Source organism: Cavia porcellus, unplaced genomic scaffold (assembly GCF_034190915.1).
Source record: "Cavia porcellus strain 051 isolate PalLab524CR breed Dunkin Hartley unplaced genomic scaffold, mCavPor4.1 scaffold_2, whole genome shotgun sequence".
Taxonomy (NCBI): domain Eukaryota; kingdom Metazoa; phylum Chordata; class Mammalia; order Rodentia; family Caviidae; genus Cavia; species Cavia porcellus.
Genome location: NW_026947485.1, coordinates 31,397,611 through 31,419,578, shown reverse-complemented (window position 1 = coordinate 31,419,578; position 21,968 = coordinate 31,397,611). Strand labels below are relative to the sequence as shown.

General features: G+C 42.3%; 1 protein-coding gene across 4 annotated transcripts in view; it reads right to left on the bottom strand.

Annotated features, from left to right (window-relative positions):
- Chn2 (chimerin 2) overlaps window positions 1–21,968 on the bottom strand; it is a 270,609-nt gene that overhangs the window by 204,097 nt on the left and 44,544 nt on the right. Inside the window, exon 1 of one of the 4 annotated variants that reach the window (XM_063240007.1) lies at window positions 11,979–12,066. The exons of 1 other annotated variant lie outside the window; for it this stretch is intronic. In XM_063240007.1, the coding sequence (XP_063096077.1) occupies window positions 11,979–12,051 (73 nt within the window). In that variant the 5' untranslated portion in view covers window positions 12,052–12,066. Of the gene's footprint in view, window positions 1–11,978; window positions 12,067–21,968 lie in introns of those variants that run through there. 2 more of the 4 variants (XM_063239992.1, XM_063240016.1) reach the window with 2 other exon arrangements.

The following is a 21,968-nucleotide window of genomic DNA, read 5'->3' as shown; positions in this document are numbered from 1 at the left end:
CAGTGAACTTCAGAAACGGAGTCCCTCTACTCTTTAAGGTTTTGCCTCACCTCTGGCTCTCCCTTTGTGTTACCCTTGCATGACTCATTTTTAGGCTCCTGAGAAACTCCTTGTGGGTTTCTAGCCAAACCCCTTCCTCACACTGCCCTACCCTGGGGCTCCTTGGAGAACTCTGAGAGTTCACATCTGATCTCCTCTGCAAGAATCTCTTCTTGGCTCAGTGCCTGGGTTGTATGATCAGTGATTTGTTCACCAGAAAAGCAGATACCTTCTCCCTGCACATACTGATGATAAAACGCTGTATCTTATTTTATCTAAACAGAAACAACAACAACAAAATCTAATTCTATCACCTGCAGAGCACAGCACTATGACCTACCAAGATCAAACTGGGACATAATTCCCTTCCACCCCTCACTGGGCCACCAGCACTGTTACTGTACCAGCAAAGGACACTGCTGCCTCCAGAACCACTCTGCTGGGGGACAATGCTGCCCTGCCCTTGAGCTACCTATGGAACTCTGAAAGATGGGCCCTCCTGCTGTGCAACCAGGGACTAATACCAGCACCTTCTTCCATGGGCAGCAGTGGTAAAGCAGACGATGCAGGTCAGCACTCAGCTCAGTTGTGAGACAAGACGAACACTCCACACAAGCGACCTATCGCCTCCATAGTTATCCTAATATTGGTTTTGCTCTGATTGCTATTACATATTTATTTTTAAAAAATAAACTGTGCTGTTTTTGAAACTACAAATAATTGTGCGTTCCTGTTTAAGGACTAGACTTCTTACATTAGGAAACACTCTCGGGTCCAAAATCAAATTACTCACGTAACTTACTCCCAATTCATTACTTGTTTTCATTGTTCTTACTGTTTATGAAACACGGGATGCTTGGGCACTAAGCCACACTGCCAGTTCTTTTTTTATATTTTGAGACAAGTTCTAAGTTTTCCAAGCTGGCCTGGAGTTTATAATCTTTCTGCCTCAGCCTCCTGAGTAGCCGGGAGCTTACAGGCATGTACTAATATGCTCTGTGGCGCACGACTTGAAATAATATATCCTTGACATTTGGTCCAAGACTTGACCATATATTCCCTAACTTAATCCCCATACCAATCTTCTGTGTAAGAATGTAACAATATCTGCCATTTATTTTGTGCTTTTTTATATATTATATAAAGGCTGTTTTAGACATGTCTCTGTATGCTACCTTTCCACTTTCAAATAGCATCCCTGTTCAGACAGATACTATCATGATTCCCATTTTACAGACAAGGTGAGATACAGAGAGATGAGTCATCACCAAGGTCACAGGGATGAAACACCAGCTTTCCAATTCCCCAGTGTGCTGCCTATGTGCTAGTTGGGTTTAGCAGGGAACAAAAAGAGAGACAATCCAGAGATCTTGCTATGGTGACAAGGTCTTTATACCTCCCTTTCTCTACCGACACACACTCAAAAACACATTCACACACACCGCTCCCCTCTGCACTAGGGGATCCCTACCTGTCCTCTCTGCAATTGCCTGACACTCACTGAATCTGCAGAGACCAGCCCTCTGCCAGCTCTGGTGAGGTCAGCCCACTGATGCAGGTAGGTTTCCCGAAGGACAAAGAGTGAAGCTGAATACGTTCCTAGCCACATTAAAAATGATGTTCCTGCATTAGAACAACATCAGATGTGTTTTGTCCCATTTTGTTTTCTTTTGTGAGCAGCCTCTCTTTGATCTGCATGCTGGCCGAGACTGACTGGCTGTACCACTGTCATTCCCTCCAGGAGTGAAACCAGCGCGCAGTCCTTATGAGCCACTGCTTTCCAGTCAAGCTCATCTGCTTGTTGTCTCTGCTCGGTCACTGTCTCCATGCAGGGAAAAGGGCATGAAGCTTGAATGAGATGATTCTGCACCCAGGAAACAGTAGGTGAATTGGGTAAAACGCCCAGTCCTTGGTCAGCTAAGTAGCACATTTAAGCCACCCTGATACAATGCAAACAGGAATCTCTGAGCAGCAACTCTTCTATTATAAAGCTTTTGGTAGTTGCGAAGCACCCAGACTATATGGAGCACATACAATTGGACATTCACATGTTGAAAGGGAGACTGTCTCATATTCTGGATTATCTTGTTTTCTGGTCTATGAACAGGAGTTTGGCCAGACTTCCCAATGGGACAATCAATGTCAATTTTTCTGTAGTCTGTCTCTGGGACGTTTTTGGAAGGTTCATATACACTATGCAAATGCCAAAGCAATCATTTGTTTGGCTCACTGGTCCCTACATTCTGCTGAGGCAGAAATGTCATCATACAAGATGGCTATTCGTTAAAGCAGAGAGTGGCCAGTTTGTGGGGGGATTTGCACCCAGGAAAGCAATTCTCAAAGCATGGGAAAGGGAACCCTAAGGGTCCCTGAGAGCCTCGAAGGAGATCTGAGAAATCAAAAATGTTTTTTCACAATAAAACGGAGATATTATTTGACTTGTTCACTCTCATTCTTTTTCAAGTGCATGGTGGAGTTTTACAGACGGTTTATGATATGCTGGGGCAACAAACTAGCTGTAGAAGCAGGTACGAAATCTGGCCAACTCCCATTAAGCCAGATGTTATGGAGATTTGCAGCAAAGTAAAACAATGACATTATTATTTTAGAAAATATCTTTTCCTATTAAAAATAATTTATGCTAACATATAATTGACATACTGCTTGAAATAAATTACCTTTTAACTTTCTCAGTTTTAATTTCTAATGTGGTAAATGTTGATCAGTATAATTCACATAAAAATATTTGGGCTCCTCAGTCATTGCTAAGAAAACAAAGAAAGGCAAAGTATTAGAGGTCACCCAGTGCAGAGGGAAAGGATTTCTTATGTATGTGCATGCACGCATGAGTCGTATGCGTAAGTGGGAGGGAGGTACATGGCAAAGACTGTGTCTTGTGTCAGCACAGCCAAGTCCCCACATCTTGTTTCTCTTTGCCCCTGCCCTACAACCTTCAACAGTCGCCTAAGGGAAACTGGTAATTTTCCTTACCCAGTGACAGATTTTGTTTTTTTTTTTTCCCAGCCCAGCAGCCAAGCTCCATCTCCTGCTCACACACCACTTTCTTGGGTTTGGGCACAGATCTCTCCTGAGTAGCCCTATAGCTTCCTTACTATTGAACTGTCTTTATTCTGCCTGTGTCTTTGGTCCCAGCGGTTCATGGTTGTTTATTTTACTGGCAAGACAGACAGTAGAGCTCTGTCTCAGCCCCGTAGGTGTCAATCTGGTACTACTAAGATGCATATGAAGGGTCTGACCCATCAATCAACAAAGATATGTGCTCTTCCATGGGTTGGCAACTTGGGGGAGGGGCACCTAGATATGAGCAACTTTCCTAAGCCTGCCCTAGGAAGAATGAAGGAAACTTAAGTCTGTGGCATGGGGCAGAAGACTCCAGTCCATCCATCAGAGACCACAATTACGGAGCTAGCGTCTCTTTGTGTGTGAAGAACACCAAGCCACAGAAGAGCCATGCACGCTGCATGTTCCAGGTGCCTCAGAGCCTCATCTTCATCTTTGTCCTGCAGTCAGTGAAATAGTCACCTACATCTAATCCACCTGCAAGAGTGCTGGTGGGGGAAGATAAATAGAAATGCTTCTTCCCTTCCCACCTCACTTCCAGGAACTGCTCATTAGCAGCAAAATGGTCAAACTCTAGTTTTAACTCATTTCTGTACTTTGATTTTTGGCTAAAGGCAATGAAAATATGATGACAAAAGGCAAAGCCACCCAAAAAAGCAAAGAAATAAATTCCTAATTCACAACACTGGGCAATCAACATCTGAAACCTGAGACTCAATTCTGCAGAAGAGGATACTCTGTTGATTCTTCATAAATGTTATTTTTGATCCTTAAAGTCAGCAGTCAGCCCTGACAGAGAAAAAAACTGATTTCCTATTAAACTGAATCTTCTCCCAATGGACCATGGTGGACTTAGGTTCCCAGGCAGGAATCAAAAAAAGGCCACAGGAGGCAGTTATCAAAGGTATCTCCAGTCACAGGGCTCTGGAGAAATGGGAAGAGCCCTAATTTGTTTCAGAATTGCAAGATGCTTCATCTATAAAGCATGCTCCAGAATCACGAAGTTCTGAGTTTAAAAGGCTGTACTGAAAATGTTTAATCACCGCCTGTTTATCTAGCATGGCTAGGAGCAAACAACCAGAAGGCCTGTGCTAGATGCAGCCAGCTAATGGCTGGAACTTGTCTACTTGCTGTTAGAACCAGGCAGGGACCCACCACAGGCAAAGTTAAACTGCACTTGACAGAAAGACAGTGATGGAGACTCTGTGGGGAGCTGGGGTGAAGCATTTCCTGAAGGCATCTTGGCCCTCCCCAGCAGCCTCTGTCTACACTGGCTCCCCACATCCACCCCCCCCCCTCAGCTGCAATCACCTCTGCCCAAAGTTTTGCCACCCTGGGAATTATCTCACTTTATGCTTTACCTAACCTTTTATGAGAATTATCAAGACCATTAGTTCCAAATCTCCTGCACTAGGAACATCAAAACCCCATTAAACTAATTAATTGAATGCCTTTTAGAGATTATCTGAGTGAAAAATATTGAATGAGATTTATAAATTGAAAATTTTTACGAATTCTCTCTCTGCCTAATACTCTGCTCTCCACTTCTCTTTTTCCAGTGCCCTCTCTTTCTCCCCCCCCCCCAAAAAAAATAACCATGATTGCTTTCCACAACTTCTGGCCTTATGCTGCAGTTAAGCATTAAAAACTGTTTCAGCCACTGACAAAATGTTGCATCAGTTTTGAAGTGTCAACATTAAAAATGGTGAACGCGGCTCCTCCTCTGAGAAGGCAGCTTACAGGAAAGCACAGGCCGGGCTCAGAACCAAATTCTACCTGTGTGAGCTGAAGCGACGGAGCAGGTGAGCAGCAGCAAGATGACTGTGATTGTGGCTGTCAAGTAAGACGCTGCTTGTAGAGCATTTATCTGTAGGACTGGCACATAAAAAGTGTCCACCAAGTAATAGCTATTACGATTATCAGGCAGCATTTACAATTTAGGTCATAATTCAAAAAAGAAAAAAAATGAGAAGTTGCCAGCCAGAGAATGACTCTTTATCTATGTATTCTTTGGCTGCATAGAGGACAAAAACTTACATTAATTTCTCTGATGCCCAGAACAAGCCTGTGAGAAGATTCAACAGGCAGGATTATTCCACCTGATGGAACAGGACATGTAAGGGTGAGACAGGCTGGGAAGAAGGTTTGGGGTAAGGTTTAACAGGCACCAAATGCAAACAGTGGAATTGGAGCTACATTATTCATTACCCCTACAGGTGAACTGTTTTTTCTATTTGGCTTATATTTTCAATTTTTTCATTTTATAATCCCAGCTCATCTTAAGAACTGGTCTCAATCAGGCATGGTGGTACATGCCTGCAGTCTTAGCTATTTAGGAGGCTGAAGCAGAATGATAGAAAGTTTGATGCCAGTTTGCGCAACATAATAGATCTCGTCTGAAAATGAAAGAAAAGCAAAATGGCTGTGAATGTGATTCCCTGGCTGGGCACCCCTGGCTTCCAGCCCGAGCATTGAAGGGGCTTGGGGGGACTGGTCTCTAAAAGAATTTAGGAATAAGATGCTAGTGCCGATACAATAAAAAGAAAATCTCCAATTTATTCAACCGTGCCCATTTGAGCAGATCCAGGCGTTCCTTCTCATAGGCCCGGCGGAGGTCAGCAGTTCTCTCGCTTCCTGAAGCCAGGACTGCTGTTGTAGAGGTGCGGTCTCTGCACACAGCTGCGGGGAGGAAAGCTGTGCCGTGCACAGGGACTGCTCCCAGCAGCCCAGCTGTTCGTGCCTTCTGCAGCCCGAGCCCCAGTTTAGCAGAGAAGATTACAGGCCGGCAGCTGTCAATTATCTAAGCCAGATCGACTCCCCGTGGCAGTCCACATCTGGAAAAGACTTCCTTGCCAATCGGTGCGGAAACACCAAATATTATTATCCAAATGCAAGGATTAAGAGAAGTTGAAAATGCATAGAGTAGTTAGTGATTCGTTTTTTAAAGCTCTCTTTTAGCCAACACTGGCACCTAGGGAGACCCTATTGTTTTTATGGTACAAAACATGAAAGACAATGGAATCGAAAATGACAGATACACTCTCAAATAATCTATACTTCCTCCTGTTATCTAAAATGGATGACACTTCTGAGCTAGCCACATGCACTATGAATAATTTTTTTCTCAACCCTTAGTTTCAGTGTTTTAATTAAGCAAATCAAGAAGATATTCAAAAGGACTTCTGTCCTGTAACATGCACAGAAAAAAAATAATACACAGGGTACAGGGAAGAAAAAGGGTTGTAACATAAACCATTCTCCCTTCTCCATGGAAAAGAACCTTCCACAACACAAATCAATACCTCAGGCTGCCTCCCACTTTATCCTGTCTAAGTGGAGACTCTGCTATAAAATCTGATTACTGTTATCAGCAAGAAGATGATTTGGCCGTCCTGCTCCAAGGAGAGTCATCCAAATCAGATATCAGCCAAACGGGACTTGCTAGTCCTGGCACAGGTAAATGGAAAGCTCTCACTCTTGTCCAGTACTATTAGGAAGAGTTGGTTGTGTGAAAAACGGACAGGTTCTACCCAAAATATTCATCTAAAGAGCACACTGGCAAACTGAGTTGTGAACAATGGAGAAATTTCAACAGGCTAACATGTTTGGTTCTGAATTGTGGGACCCACTCCCCTCAAGCTCCTCTTTGTAGAAAAAGAGGTGCCCCATGATAAGTTAATTCAGAAACTGGCTCTTAGTACCTGATGTGCAGAAGATTTTGGGCTGTCCTCTAGAGCTACACGGTGGTCCAATGGAGGGACACGCAGGGGAGGACAGCAGGCTCTTTCCCACCAAGCTTGAAGGAGGAATATATCCTAAATGCTGCTGGAGCAGAGGAGTGAGTTGGCTTGAGTCAGGGAGGAAAGTATCAAAGGGAAAGGAAGGAACTGATTCATATTGACCTTTTCTATAAAAGACTGCAGGACATCAAAGAGAAAATGACCTTAGCTTCTCACCTGAAACAGTCAATCTGCTCATGTACAAAAGAAGACCAGGGAGACCCATGCTGGGTTTTCCAGCCATCTCTACTGGAGAGTTGGAGGCAGCCTGGTAGAGGTCTGACAGCACTGTGTGACTGTGTTATGGATGAAGTCAACAGGTGACTGGGGAGGGCCGGCAGAAAGATCAAAGGCAGGTGGCCTCAGAATGCGGATCCTTCAAAGAAATGGGCTTGGACCTATGCTCAAAACTATGTGCCAGTCTTCTTGTTTGTGTGGCCCTGGGCATATCCTAGTTCCTTCTAAAAACTCAGTTCCCTCAGTCATAATATAGAGTATTTAATGTCTACCACAGAGGGGCTTACTAACATTAAATAATGTATCTGTATGTTGACAATATTTTTACATACATGGTCAATAAATGCTAGATCTCATCCAACTGTCTTCACACCATCTTGCTGCACTCTAAAACAACAATTACCAAGAGCAAAGGTCATGGGTATTTCCAGAAGATGCATAATTTCAAACAGCTCTTGTGATGTTGGCCCATATGACAGGCAATATGGCCAATTTATAATTCAGCAAATATGTCCTTCCTTTTAGATCCTAACAACAAATCCTGTTTAGTGTCTGGTGGATGATAATCCAGTCCTCAGTCACTTTTGCAGGGCTCTGGGGAAAGTGATTGAATAGAGACAGGGAGGGGAAAACTTAGAGAAGAAGAAAATGTTTATTGTGTCTTCCTCTCTCTGGACTAGGCCTTCTGTTAAATGCTCCATAAGGCCTAAACTACCCCCATGTCATAGGACACTTCTGCAGGCCTTGTATTCTTATGGACACAATCAGTCCATTCTATGGAAGACACAGGCATCTCAGCAGTCAGCATGTCATGCAGCATGAAGAATGCCTAAATTGGAACTTTTTAAAGGGAATCTTCATTCACGTAGTAGTAAAGCTTCTACCATTTAAAAGAGACTCTGAGAGGTGACTCAGACGCAAAGCCTCTCTGTTCTTGGAATGTTCATCCATCCAGGCCATGAGGGCCTTTGTGCTTGCCTCATCAGCATCCACATTCCTTACGCTCTCTGTGGTTTCTGCCAGCTCACTGTGATTTGCTGGAGGAGGCCCTCTTGTCTACCCATACCTCCTGAGCTGTGCACAATGCTGTTAGTTCCTTCAACGCTTGCTCAGCCTTGGGGGGCTTTGGGGGGCAGTTTTAAGGAGACAGAGTAAACTCAGCAGAAAGCAATGCTTCAGGAAGTTTCAGGATGGTGGGTTTGGCCATTCTAGGTCTCAAAGAACAAGTGGGAATGGCGCCCTCTTCTTGGTCACCAATCTGATGAGTAATATCAGACTCTAAGGAAGCCAATGGGAGGGATCAAGATCACTGTAAGGCTGCAAGAGAGAGGCACAGAGAGAGACAACTCAGAACCCTGGGAAATGTAGATCCTGATTAAACAGTGCTTTTAGAACCAAGAGGAGTTAAGAGATGTGAGTGGCCAGAGAGAGGAGAAAAGTGGTCCATGCGCCCCTAACCTTCACCTTCTCCTCACATCAGCTCAGCATCAAGCTTTCCCAAGCCTCCACACCAGCGGCTTGCCACTCTCTCAATTTCACTTTGATTGGAGAGAAATGGTCTGTGTTGATGTCATTTCCCACTGGATGGATTTTCTTTTTCCTGAGTAATAACAGATCTCCTTTTAAATAACAGGTCAATTATTTATTCCACCAAAATCTAGTTGATGCTTTTTGCTATGCTTTTAAGAAGTAACTTTTCATTTTTTAAATTTTTATTCTTTTACATTGTGGTAAAATACACATAACATAAATTTTACCACTTTCCCCATTTTTCAGTGTACAGTTCGGTGGCATCAAGCGATCCTTATGCCACTATCTGCCATTATCCATCTCCAGAACTGTTCTTCTTTTGAAAAGCTGAAACTTAATACCCATTGAAATACAGTTTATTTTTAATAATAGAGGCTCCCTTGGTAGAAAAAATAAAATTTTAAAAATGGGTAAATAAGAAAGAGACCCAGGAGTTGAATGAAGTCAGCACAAAGAAAACAATTATATTCAATTTCTCTACTGACTTCAAAAAATTCCAGCTAATTTGCCACCTAAATTGATAGTGCAATTTTGATATAATTTAACTCTCTTTAAAACAATATAACTTATGTTAACCCCGTAGAGAGAAACTAGTTTGAAGTATTTGAGGTATTATTGTGCTTGATAACAAAGCAGGAGATGCTTTCTTTGAAATGTATTTAAAACAACCATGAATTTGGAATATGAAATATTCCACATAGCCCTAATTCCAAATATCTTTCCCCTGGGGAATCTTATCAAACTAATGCTGTGACATGCAAAAGAAGGTATTTTCCATGCAGGTGGACAGAAAGTTTAAAGGAGCTCCAGCTCTGTCTTATATTAGCATTACTTACATAGTTTTTAACAGAGTGCTGGACTCTGGGAATCAGTTGGTCTGAGTCAATCCCAAGTCACCAGTAACTTTTTAGGCTTCCCTGAAGAGCCTCATGTGTCTATAGGGAGAGATCACATATTTTCTGCGAGTGATGTGAACTGAATATGAATTGAAACCTTAGAGTGAGAATGAAGGAAGCAGCAGATGTTTTTAACCTCTGGTTTTTCTTTAATTCACCACTCTGAGAAGCTGGTGAAGCCGTGATGATCTCCTAGAAGTACCTGACTATTCACACATGGTCACACAATCTACGGCAGGTCACACAATCTACCCAGAAGTGCACTTCACATGCTGGGTGCACAATAAGCTGGGATTGCAGCCGAGAAGGGCATCCTGGGGGAGAAGCGAGGACAGGTTATGGGGAGACTCCCCAGGAAAAGCCTGGAGCAGGCATGGCAGGATACCACTGGAGAAGCCATGAAGACTCTCCACAGAAGCCAGGGAAGTGGCAGATGTGAAGGCTGTGAAGAGCCGCTGGGCCTCCCTCCCTGGTTTCCCCCACCTCCTCCTCCTCTCACGTATCCAGCAGCCTCCGTTCCCCATTGCTGGCAAGGCACACCCCCCCTCACCTCCCTAAGCACTTCCGTCATAACTTGCTTCTGGTTTTCCATCTTGTCTCATGTGGTCGTTACCAAAGTTCTTTGAGTAAGATTTTATTCTCCAGAAATGGCCATGGTGATAGTTCCCATTCAGTGGTGATTTTCTACAATGAAATACTGATGCTCCTCTCCAGAGAAGTGGGGTCCAGGTCCCCTCTCCCTGAATTTGGACAGAATCCTAACATATTTGAAACCAAAGGAAGATGGCAGTGGTAAAGATCAGTAGTCATCATCAGGGGAAAAAGCCAGGTCGGAAAAAGACCATGCAGCCTCCTTGGTTCCCAGAGAAACTTTTGTGCTTGACCTTGAACTAGTCTGCCTGTGGGGTGGCTGATATGCTGCCCAGGAGCCCAGTGGCAGTGAGCAGACACCACTAGACGACCCCCAGCAAGCCTCCAACGCTTCCCAGCCCTGGTCCCAGACAGCACGGAGTAAAAGCAACATGTCCTCTCTGGGCTTTTCCAGAATTTCTGACCCATAAAACCCATTTAGTTTTGTTTGATGCCACCAAACCTGCAGTTTACTTAGGGGCAACAGGTTCTTTACAGGTCTGCAAATTATAAAACAACTGCCCACCTCATTAATGAAAATACAGGTTTCTTGGTCCATCTGAATACACCAATTTCTAAGGCTTACGAGGAAATAATGAATTGTCCACTTACATATCATTTACATTTGCATATTCATAACAACATAAATCGCTAAGATAATGCATTTCAAAGTGTCACTTTTTCATACCCACAGTTTATGAAACCATTTTACCGCTTCTCTGATGTTAACCATCCATTTTGCCGTAGCCTATGATTAACGCTGCTTGTTGAGTAAGCTAGCAGGTTTCCGAACACACCATCCTCACAGCCTTTCTGAGAAAAAGCACCTTGCAGTGTGTGATGTGATGCTATAACTGGGAATTTCCCTCCATCCACGGCTGGGCATTTGTAGATCTTGAGACCTGCGGACATTTGACTGTCTGTGGATGCATGCGCGTGAGCACACAGTCAGTCATCGCCGTTGCTATGACTGATTTTCCCAAGACCTGACCTGAAAAGATTGTGTATCATGAAGCCTAAATTGCACCTCTGTGAGGACAGAGCCGTGAATAATTATGGAAACCATGCAAACGCGGATCCTTTTTAAAGTCCTCCCATAGGGCGACCTCTATGAGCAGTCCATGCAATGATTTATGTGAGGTAATTGCAGTAACTGTCCTGCCCAAATGCCTTGGTGGTTCAAAGTGAATAAGGGCATCATAGTTCTAATTAATACACAAGACTTTGTAAAGACACAAACGTAAAGCAAAGTCCTACGATCTGAGGAATCATGTATTTGAGAGACAAACAACGTCTGCATTTGGATGGATAACCTGGGGGATGTGTGTGGAGTGGAGCAGTGGTACTTGTGGCCCTTAGGAAACCTAATCTCTGGGTGGTAAGTAGCCTCTCAAGGTCATAAGAGGAAATACTTGGAGATGGAGCCTTGCTGGGAGAAAATTATGGCACTCCAAGAGGAAGTGATAACTTACAACTGCTCTAAGTGGGTCTGCAAACAACTTGAAAAACAGTAGCAAACTTAAATGTGACAGAGTTTGACCATGTTGGGAAGACAGAATATAACACAAGTAACAAACATCAGGCTTGTTATTAAGTAGGCTGTGTGACCTTTCACAAGTGACTAAACCTCTCTGAGTCACAATTTCCTTTTCTATGCTCTAAAAGAGTTCTATGAAAGAGTTATTTAGAGAAAAATGTGACATGACATATAAAACACAAGAAAGTTAAACAGCCAGCTGGGTAAAGAATTCCTAAAGATCTTTGATTGAAGATTATGATTCCTTACTGGTTAGATATGCGAGTTGGGGGAGGATCATTGTCATCTTCAGTTTCCCGGAGCTTCTTCTGGAATGGCTCATTCCCACAGATCTGCATAAAAGACTCACGTTCCTTTCTTCTTCCCAAGAGCAAAGTGTGCTAGATGGAAAAGATAATCAACTGCAAGGTGCTTTATCAACTGGAGATCATTTCTAAGGGACATTCTCAAGAGCTGGGAGCTACATTTATCAGACTAAAGACGTGAAGGGTAGAACCAAGGCTGTTGCCTCTGCTGCTGGGAGAAACCACCAAATAAAAGAGGTTCTCTGTCTGGAATAAACAGGTAAGAAAGCATAACTGGCGACTCTGAAAGGCCACGGGTAGACAGAGACCACTGAGATGGCTGAGGAGCCAAAGGAATCCTGGCTGCACGGTAACCGGATGCTGGTGCCCTGGGCACTGCCGGCCAGAGGTCACCCTTCTCCATGCTCCCCCGGCACGCCCACACCGCCAGTGTGCAAATACTGCACGGCAAGGAAGAAAAAAGCAACCAACTTGAACCCTGCTTTACACAAAAAAGCATGACTCAAAGCCAGAATTAGACTGAAAATACAGGGAAGTCTTGCTTGTCCTGTTCTCTGCTGTGAGTCATAATTTTTCATCAGTTTCTATTTATTTTTCATTCTCTCTCTGTTTTTCTTCCAGTTTTAGAGAGGTGTTATTGACAAATAAAAATTGTGTAAATTTCAAGTTCATTACTATCAATTATAGGTACCATACTGCATGGGAACATCCAGAATCTATCTAACAACTGAAAGTTTATATTCTTTGACCAACATGATTTCTTTCTGCAACTAGTGCAAATACCTAAAATGCACATGCTATATACATTGATGTGCTATACACACATGTGTATATAAATGTATAGTGGCTATATAATGAATCCATACACATACATTTGCTTACCCAATGGTGCTTACTCAAACCATGGAACACAAATGTCTACTCTTGGGCACTTTGCTTTTTCCTGCTCTCTATATTCTACAGCCCTCTCCACATTCATATGAGGAGTTCTGTCTTACACTTTTTCATAGCTGCATATTATTCTACTGTATACTGCATCATCAGCCATCCACATCATTCCTTATAGCTGGACAGCTAGTATTTCTAACCTTTTGGGATTATAATAATGCTACAGCAATGACCTTGTTATTATTGTTGTTATTTCCTATTAGTAAAGATAGAAAGATAACAGTTAGCTTGCACTTATGCTTTGTTAGATAATGTCAAATTCCCCTCTGCAGAGAGGTTATACACTTTTACACACTCATCAGCAAAATATAACTCAGATTTCCATTTTGAAAGCCTTGATCATTTTAATTTTTACCTTCAGTGTTATTTTGAGGATATCATGCTTTTGGAACAGGGACATATTTATAGAGGGATCCCTGGTTTCCACCACTATGTGTGTGTGTGTATGTGTTTGTGTGTGTTGCACCAACACACACTGAAAACCATTATGAAAGTTATTATGAATGTGTTCAATTTGAGACAAAGGAAAGTTAGTTTTCCCTCCTTTTGAATTGTCATGGCAAAGTTTTTCTTCTTAAGAAAACATTTTCAATCAGAAAAAGAAACATCGAAACTGTGGGAAGGAGTCATTAGGCTTCAGCTTTATCAGGGAGGAAGGGTCCTCACCTGTCACACTTCTGAAATAAGCTCAGAAGTCATCTGGGGTTTGGGAGCAGGGCTCTGTCTCATTCACTCACCCAGAAACACCTGCCACACTCTTCGCATTAAAATTAGGCTCCTAACATGACAGCACCTTCTTGCACCAACACTGACTACAACCCAAAGGCTCCGGCTCCCCGCACACCACACCAAGACATTAACATGAAGCAGACAAAGAAGAAAGAACAAGAAAAGGTACCTGTTACCGGCCAAACTGCTCTGTCTGAGAAATGTCTACTGTGGCTGTCAGAAGCTTAAATTCCAAAGGAAAGGTAAATTGGATTAGGGCACATTTGCAAGAGAGTTCCGGTAAGAGGCTTAGGAACTTCTGAGTGCATCTAATGGCATTAAACTGAGTTGGTTTCTAGAAAATGGCTTTTGCATACTGCAAGTTACATTTAAGGATCCTGTCCTTACACAAGGTATCCCAGACTAAAGGACTAAGCTGAATACAGCCTGCAAAGATAGAAATAATGTCAGTAAATCAGTCAAATTCACTACGGCCTACAAAAAGAGTCTATACAAAGAAGGGAGGTCGGGGTAACTCATGGCTGTTTGTTCTCTTGCCTGAAAGATCCTTTCTGAACTTGAATTACTCAGCTTGCCATCGTGGCTGTCTAAGATCCATCCTATCTAATTGCTCATTTGTCCTATTCTGTATTTTACAATCTATAAAACACAAACTTAAATTGTAAAGAAAGACAAGAGAACGGAAAAGAAGAGAAAAGAAAAAAACATGCCCAACTGAGTCCCCCTCCCACGTTTTTGGAGATCACTCAGCCCCTTCCTGCAACTTCAAGCTGCCAGGGAAATTCAAACAAAGGCTTCTCAGTGCAGCAAATATTACTTCCTCTTGCTTTGTGATTATTCCTTCCCACATCCGAAGTTCTAGGATGAGCTGGAGAGTTACGTAGGCCAGGGCACATGAGACACACTGTACAGCTACTACAGGAACCCTTTCTTTGCCAGCCTTGCTCTGGCAGAATGGGGCTAGCTGGGCTGTGTGGTGAGCTGGTTGGTCCTGTCTGGAGCCAAGCACCTGGGAAAGGGAAATGCAGAAGCAGGATTGTCTCCATACACAATTCATCCATGCAAGGCTACAGACTGTAACTTCCACCCTTCTCTGTCCTCCTTACCCCTGGATGCCTACCCTATAGGATCTTAGGGTATGCTGGCCCAAACTCTTCATTCTGTTCCTCTGATTTTACAGGGCCCCTCCTACAGGCCATCTGTGACCTACACTCTGTAGAACAACAGTTCACAGTTACTCAGAATGACCTATACGCTAGTTACTACATTTTGCTAGACAATCACCTTGACCAATCTCCTTTTAGAAAACTTGCCTGGACTACAAAGCCTGAAAGGCTAAAAACTACATTACCCAGATTCCTTTGTAGAAATGAGTCTAAATGGGAACTAGGACCTAAGAAGCACATTTATTTACCTGAGCTTTGGATGGAAGAGGTGTCCACCTGTGACTGTGTAGGGACATTAGTTCTTCTTATAGATTTGGGATGCATAATGTGTCTGGGACAGCTGTGGCAGAGTTTCATGCTCAATCTCTAACCAAACCAATGCTAAGCATAAGTGGTGGTACCAACGGAACTATTGCTGGGACAGTGCTAGTATTTAAGTAAGGTCAGTGACAGTCTGTAATAAATCTTTTCTGCTTAAACTTGAGAGAATGGCTTCTATTGTCTCCAACCAATGACACAGATCAAAACAACTTCTGGTTCTTATCTCATTCATTCTTTTCCCTTAATGTAGAATGTTCCTGTGTCCTACTTCCAGAAGATTTGTCAGAAATATGCCCCAAACCTCACTTAAGAAATGGAAAAATCTCAATTATCATGAATCTGTTTATATTAGCTTTATGTCTCATCCACTCACTGAACAAGTATCTATCAAAGATTCACTGTGCAGTGGGCACATTGGACATTCTTCCTGACTTTGAGGAGCTTGCCATTTAGTATAAAAAGAATAGTGATATTTAATTCAGCATTTGCTAGTGTCAAACACTATACAGTCATATCTGTGTATCTGTGGGTTGCATATGCACGAATTCAACCAACCACAGACTGAAATTTTTTATTGGAAAAATAGTGTCGTTACTAAACATTCAACATAACAGTTATCTACTTGTGTTAGGAATTATAAGTTACCTAAATATGATTTAAAGTACACAAGAGGATATGCACAGGTTAAATGTAAATAACACAATACCAATTTATGTGAAGGATTTGAGCAACCTCAGATTTCAATATCTGCAGGAATTAGGGTTCTGGAACAAATTTCCCATGGACATCAAAGGATGAGTATCACTAACCCTTTAACTATTTAATTTATAATTCTCAAAGTAACAATAGCTATCTTCCCCATTTTACAGATGTAGAAACCAAGCCTGAGAATATAAGTAACTTGTTTATGACCAGGATTATATTTCTAGAAAGGCTTAATACTAGAATTCAAACCCACACAGCTGAGTCTGAGATCTGCCTCCAATATAAACTTTAAATATCTTCAAGGTAGGAAATCTATTAATGACATCCAATCATTATCCAAGTATAATCATTATCCAAGTATAATGACAATCTTATACTTGAAAAGATTCCTGTAGTCCAGTCTGCCACCTATTCCCGAATCCTTGTCATAGCCAACACTGCAAATTATCTGCTCTAATCCATGATCCTCTGGTTCCTTGCAAATAAAATACCTACTGGTATTTTGCACTAAACACAAGTCAAAACTAAACTTCCCAGATACCCTTACTTTTAGAAAGGGTCACTTGACCCAGTTCTGGTCGATAAGAATCATGTTGAACGTGCTGAGAATCAGAAAGGTTTTGTTTCCTTAACCCGGGCTCCCTCTGCTTCCTTGAGCCTTCCTTCTTCCTGTGGAAGGGGCCAATGAAGCTGGAAGCTGGGCAGCCATTTTTATGAAGCAAGGATGAAAGTCACATGAAATAATGTAAAATAGAGGAAAAAGAGGATCCGAGTCCTTCATTGAATCATGTGGCTTCCACACCAGCATCAGAGACACAGCTAAGCCATCTAACGGGAGAATGTTCTGGATGAAGCCCTATTTGGTTAAGCCTCTGTAGTTTGGCTTCTGTTCCATGGACAGCAACCCAGTCTCATCCTGATGCACGTCCTAGATGAAAAAGACCCTGCTTCAACTTCCCCGTGATGGGAAATGGACTGTCTCATAAGATACCACTTACATGTTTGGGTGGTCCTGAAAACACTAGTTTTCCTCTCGCTAAGCTGAAATTTTACCCTGTACAAGGGGTAACACTCTGATGCATAAGTATGTAAAACAAACACATAAAAAACATGTGCAATTGTACCATATAGTTGTGCAAGACTATTTCATGTAACCGTATGCAGTCTTGTGTGGCAGGTTTTATTGTATCCAATGTACAGGTAGAAAATGGTGTAACAACACATAAAAGCGTATCTCTGTTGGTGGTTGTACTAGTTCCACAATTTGGAGGGTTTAGAATCATGCAACTTTTTTCTCTCACAGTTCTGGAAACAGTAATCCCACAGTCAAGTGTCAGGTTGCCCATGTTACCTCTGAAGTATCTAGAAAAGAAAAGAGTACTTCCTTGCCTCCTCTGGCTCCTATTGGCTGCCAACAACTCTTGGCATTACTTGGTCTGTGGCACTGCCATTCAATGGGTGTCTCATTGGCACATGGCTCTCTATCATCCGTGTCTGTCTGCTTTCCTATTGTGTAAGGACACCAGTAATACTGAATTTAGGGTCCACCTCAACTCAGCATGAGCTCATCTTAACTAATTACATTTGCAAAGACATTGTTTCCAAATAAGATCACCATCTGAGGCTGTGGATGGACGTAGTGGGAGGGGCATAGTCAGTTCACCACAGTGCCAGAGCTTTTACAGAATCTAAGTTGCTCTTCTAACTCAAAGACTTTTTGCACCTGTTTGTGGATAAAAGTAATGTGTTTGGTCTATTTCCATGCTTATAACATGCAAGATTTTAAAGATGAATATAAAATTCAAATCACCTTCAAAAATTAATAGAGCAAGCCATCATCGCCCTGATTTAATTTTTTGAATCTTTAAAATAAGTGCCATGCAGCAAGCCTTACATTGTCCTGAATTATATATAATTAGATTCTCTTTCTATGACAAATATCTTAAGCGTTCCAAATTTGGCTCCCTTTTCATAGTTGAAAATGAATATTCACAGTTTATAGGTACTCACACATTTCTCCTCAACCTCAGAACAATATACAGGTGAGAGAATAAAATCTCTGTTCATTTCAAAAATTGCTAATACATATGTATTGTTAGAATTTCTCTCTGAAATTTGACATGTGTTACTTACACATGGTTACCTTCAAAATGCTACCTAGCATGTATTCAGTGCTCATCATGTTAGATACTTTATATGCAAGTCATTCCTACCTTAAAAAGTGGTCCTATTGGAGGAAGGTACTTCATTTTAAATCATAATTCCTTACAAAACACCCTGCACAGAAAATATATAACAAGTGCTTATGGGTTGATTTTAGTATTTTTATTCAGTTTTGGTATCACATAATCAATTAATTATAAATTCATAATTATAAATTCTAAAAATATTCAGGAAAAGAAAAAAGGAATGAGTCTTCTTGTAAGGTGTGGTACTCCAGGAAAGCATTTTAACCTTTAACAGGAAATTAGAGTTCTTAGTCTAAGCAGTCAATTATTTATAAAGTACTTTTCTGCTCTTGCACGAGTCGTGCTTTAATTCTGCCAAGTCCCATGTCTTCTATATATTCTTGAATTGGAAACCTCTGTGGGCATTGCCAATTCCTGAGACAAGCACTCCTTCTCCTGGTGAAGCATAACTAGGTTAATCTCCTATCTGTATCTTTTCATACAAAAAAGCAAATTTAATTCTCTTACAGAGTTATCAAAGAAGAACATTTTGGTTGTTTAAAGATTAGAAAGATTAGAAAGAAAGCACTTCTGATCCAATAAATCTCCTATCTAATTTTGGTAATGGATACATAATTTCATTTTTGCAATGCAGATAAAAGGATATTAAAAGTAAAAATTATTGATAAAGGTGTTTCTGTAAAAGCCATAAAGGGCTGGCTCCTGACATCTTTCTTTCCTCTCAGAGAATACAGTAACACCGTAACTGTTAACAGAAATCTGAGCTAACTGGTGTCTCTGGCAATGAATGAAAGCAATGATGATACACAAAATAGTTGTAGATGAACAATAAAACCACACATCTTGCAATGAATATGCTCTCAGTGAGGTCAGGGCCACAGATTTATCCAGAAGTCTTCCACTCTTCACAGGCAAGACAGAGGAAGAAAAGATCATCCTTATACACGCTTTACAACCATAAGTGCTTTCTATTTCAGTTCATGTTTCTAAGCTTTAAAAAATAAATTGAATATTGATATTCATGTCACTACCATTCCTGAGATTTTTTTATTTTTTTCCTTATAGATTAGAGAGTGTCACAAAAGTAAACATATATTGTATGTTTTCATAAGACTATTTTATTTCATAGCATCGTTTATATTGGAGTGGCTGTAAAGTATAAGTTTGCTTCCCTGGAAACTACAAGATACACATGGATGAATAAGATACACTCCCTACAACTCAAGAAACTTGTAATCAAGTGGGGAAAAGATGAAAGACCTGCAGCAGAAAGGCCAAAGGGCCATACTAGGGTGACAGAAGAAATCATTTGTGACTGCTGGTGGTCCAGACCTCTGTGGAGAGTAGGTAGCATGTGACCTGGAACCTGAAGTACAGAGAGGATTCCAGTGTTGGAAAGAGTAACAACAGTTCCCAAGGATGGCATGACACAGGCATTGGCTTCCAATCCTGGTTCACCCATGGTCACATGGCCAGCATTTTCAAATTCTGAAACATGACACATTCATATTCCAGTTTCCTGTATGTGTCACTCAGAGTGGAACTTGAGGACTGTATTTTAACAGGCTTCCCAGTAGATTCTGATAAGGATCAGGTTTGGAAGCACTAGCAAAGGGGACAGTGGGAATCTACAGGAGCGATCAGAGCATGCAAAAGGCTGGTCAGAGTGCCTGGGGTTTAAACATGGCAGGTTCAAAGGTGTGGAAATAACCAAAGATCTGTGAGCAAGATCTGAATGACACGATCCGAACTGCATTTCAAGCCATGCTTTCTGACCTGAAGGAGGGAGACTCCAGACAAGGGATTTCTCACTAGGCCGGAAACAGCAATGTGGGTGACATGTGGGGCCTGGACTGAGATTCTGGCAAAAGTGCAGAGGGAGGAATGGAAGCTGCAGTCAACGACTGGAGACTTGGTTAATGAGCTGGAGGCAGAGAAGAGAGGCGGACTGGCTGAGGAAGCTGGTGATGGTAGGCTAGCTGTGAGGCTCAAGAGTCCTAGGTCACTGGTTTGCGGGCTCTCACCAACAGCAGATGTCATTTCTTCCTGATGTCACTTCCAGCCACTAGAATGCCTGGGTGATACAATTCTTCCCCTCCAGATTCTCTGGATCTCACCCTTCAGCTGCCCGGTCAGGTCCAAGGGCTGCAGTTCACTGGAGTGGGCAGATCTACCCTCCAAGCTGCTGACAGCGTCTATCTCTCATCAAAACCACTGCTAGTGGCCTGGTCTCTGAGCTCTGTCGCAGAGGCATATGGTAGACTGACCCCTTCTGAATGGGGCAGAGAACACCCCTCTGGCTCTAATGCAACAATGGTTTTTCTACAAAACTAAAGTCTCCATTAAAAGTAAAAGCAGTGTAACACTGACCATCTGAGAATAGAGAGCAGACAAGATTTGGGGTTTTTGTGATTTTTGCTTTGCATTGTTTTGTTTTTAATTTGAAAGCAAAGCTATGGAAAGGGAAAATTGGCCAAGGAAATAATAGAATAGTGTCAACTTTTCTGTCCCAATGGATCAGGCTATGATATGATGAGGGGTGAGGCTGGCTATTAGCAGCTCCCATGATGTGCCATCAGGCAGATAAAGCTTTCTTATTTATTTTGTTTTTTGTAACCCAGAGACTGACACTCTTGGTATGTGGGTGGGAAACACATAAGCTCTGCTCCCTTTAAGGTCATCCCAAAATAGCAGGATGCCAGGGTAGTCACTGGGCAGGATGGTCAGTGGCCATGCAGCACAGCAGGTTGCATCCTCCCAGGAGCTGGGCTCAGGAAGCAGGTCAGGCTGACCGTGGGCAGAACGCCATGAAAAAGTCTGTGGTCATGGGGCAGATGGGTTCTTGCTTCAGTGGAAGATGCCGGGCAAGAAATTTTATAACTAATGAAGAATGTGGAAGGAACAGCTCCCGCATGCATAGGAGAGAGGGGAGGCTTCTTCTGGTGACCATGGCATTATATAAATATCAGTAAGATTTGAAACCAGCAATCCAAATCATGTGCTTCTGACTGCACCCACAACCAGTATTCCTCACACTCCAGTTACGTCAAACAGTTCACTCTCTCTGATCTCTGAGCTTACTGTCCTCTCTCGTGGGGTGCCCAGCTCTCCTCAGTCCTTTCAAATCCCACTCATCTTTCAAGTCCAAGAAAGTGTCACCACCTCCATGTAATATCCTTAGGCCAGACAGGTCTGACTTTCCTCCAGTCTCTAGGAGCACCAGGGACACACCACCACAGCCCACAGGTGGCACAGGACAGTGTACTTCCAGAAACTGAAAAATGGTGTGTGTCACCCCCAAACTCGTATGTTTATCTCAACCTGCAAGGTGATAGTATCAGAAGAAGGAGTTTTTAGGAGGTAATTAAATCATGGGGATGGAACCCTCATGAATGGATTAGTTCCCTCATTAAAGACAGCTCCCGTGATCTGCAGTTAAGCGTGAGAAGAGAGGTAGTTATAGCGAGCCCCTAACAGACACAAAATTGGCCAGCGACTTCATCTCAAATTCCCCCATTTCTAGAATTGTGAACAATAAATTTCAGTTACTTATAAGTCACCCATTGTATGGTATTCTGACGTAGATCTGGAACAAGATAAGATACATCCTTAGGGTACATGCGCCAAACTTCAGCCATGGCTGTACCTTACAAGATAAGATACATCCTTAGGGTACATGGGCCACGCTTACTTACTTCTCTTTGCATCCTCACCACCTGCAAAACATTGCTCCATGATCCTGTGGGACACACAGATCATGTGCCAAACTCACCAACTCATCCCTGAGAAGATTAACAAGTGGAAATTATGCCAGTGCCAGCCTTACCTTGGCCTTTCAGTCCTGGAACTTACAGGAGGAGGAAGCCAGGATGCTCT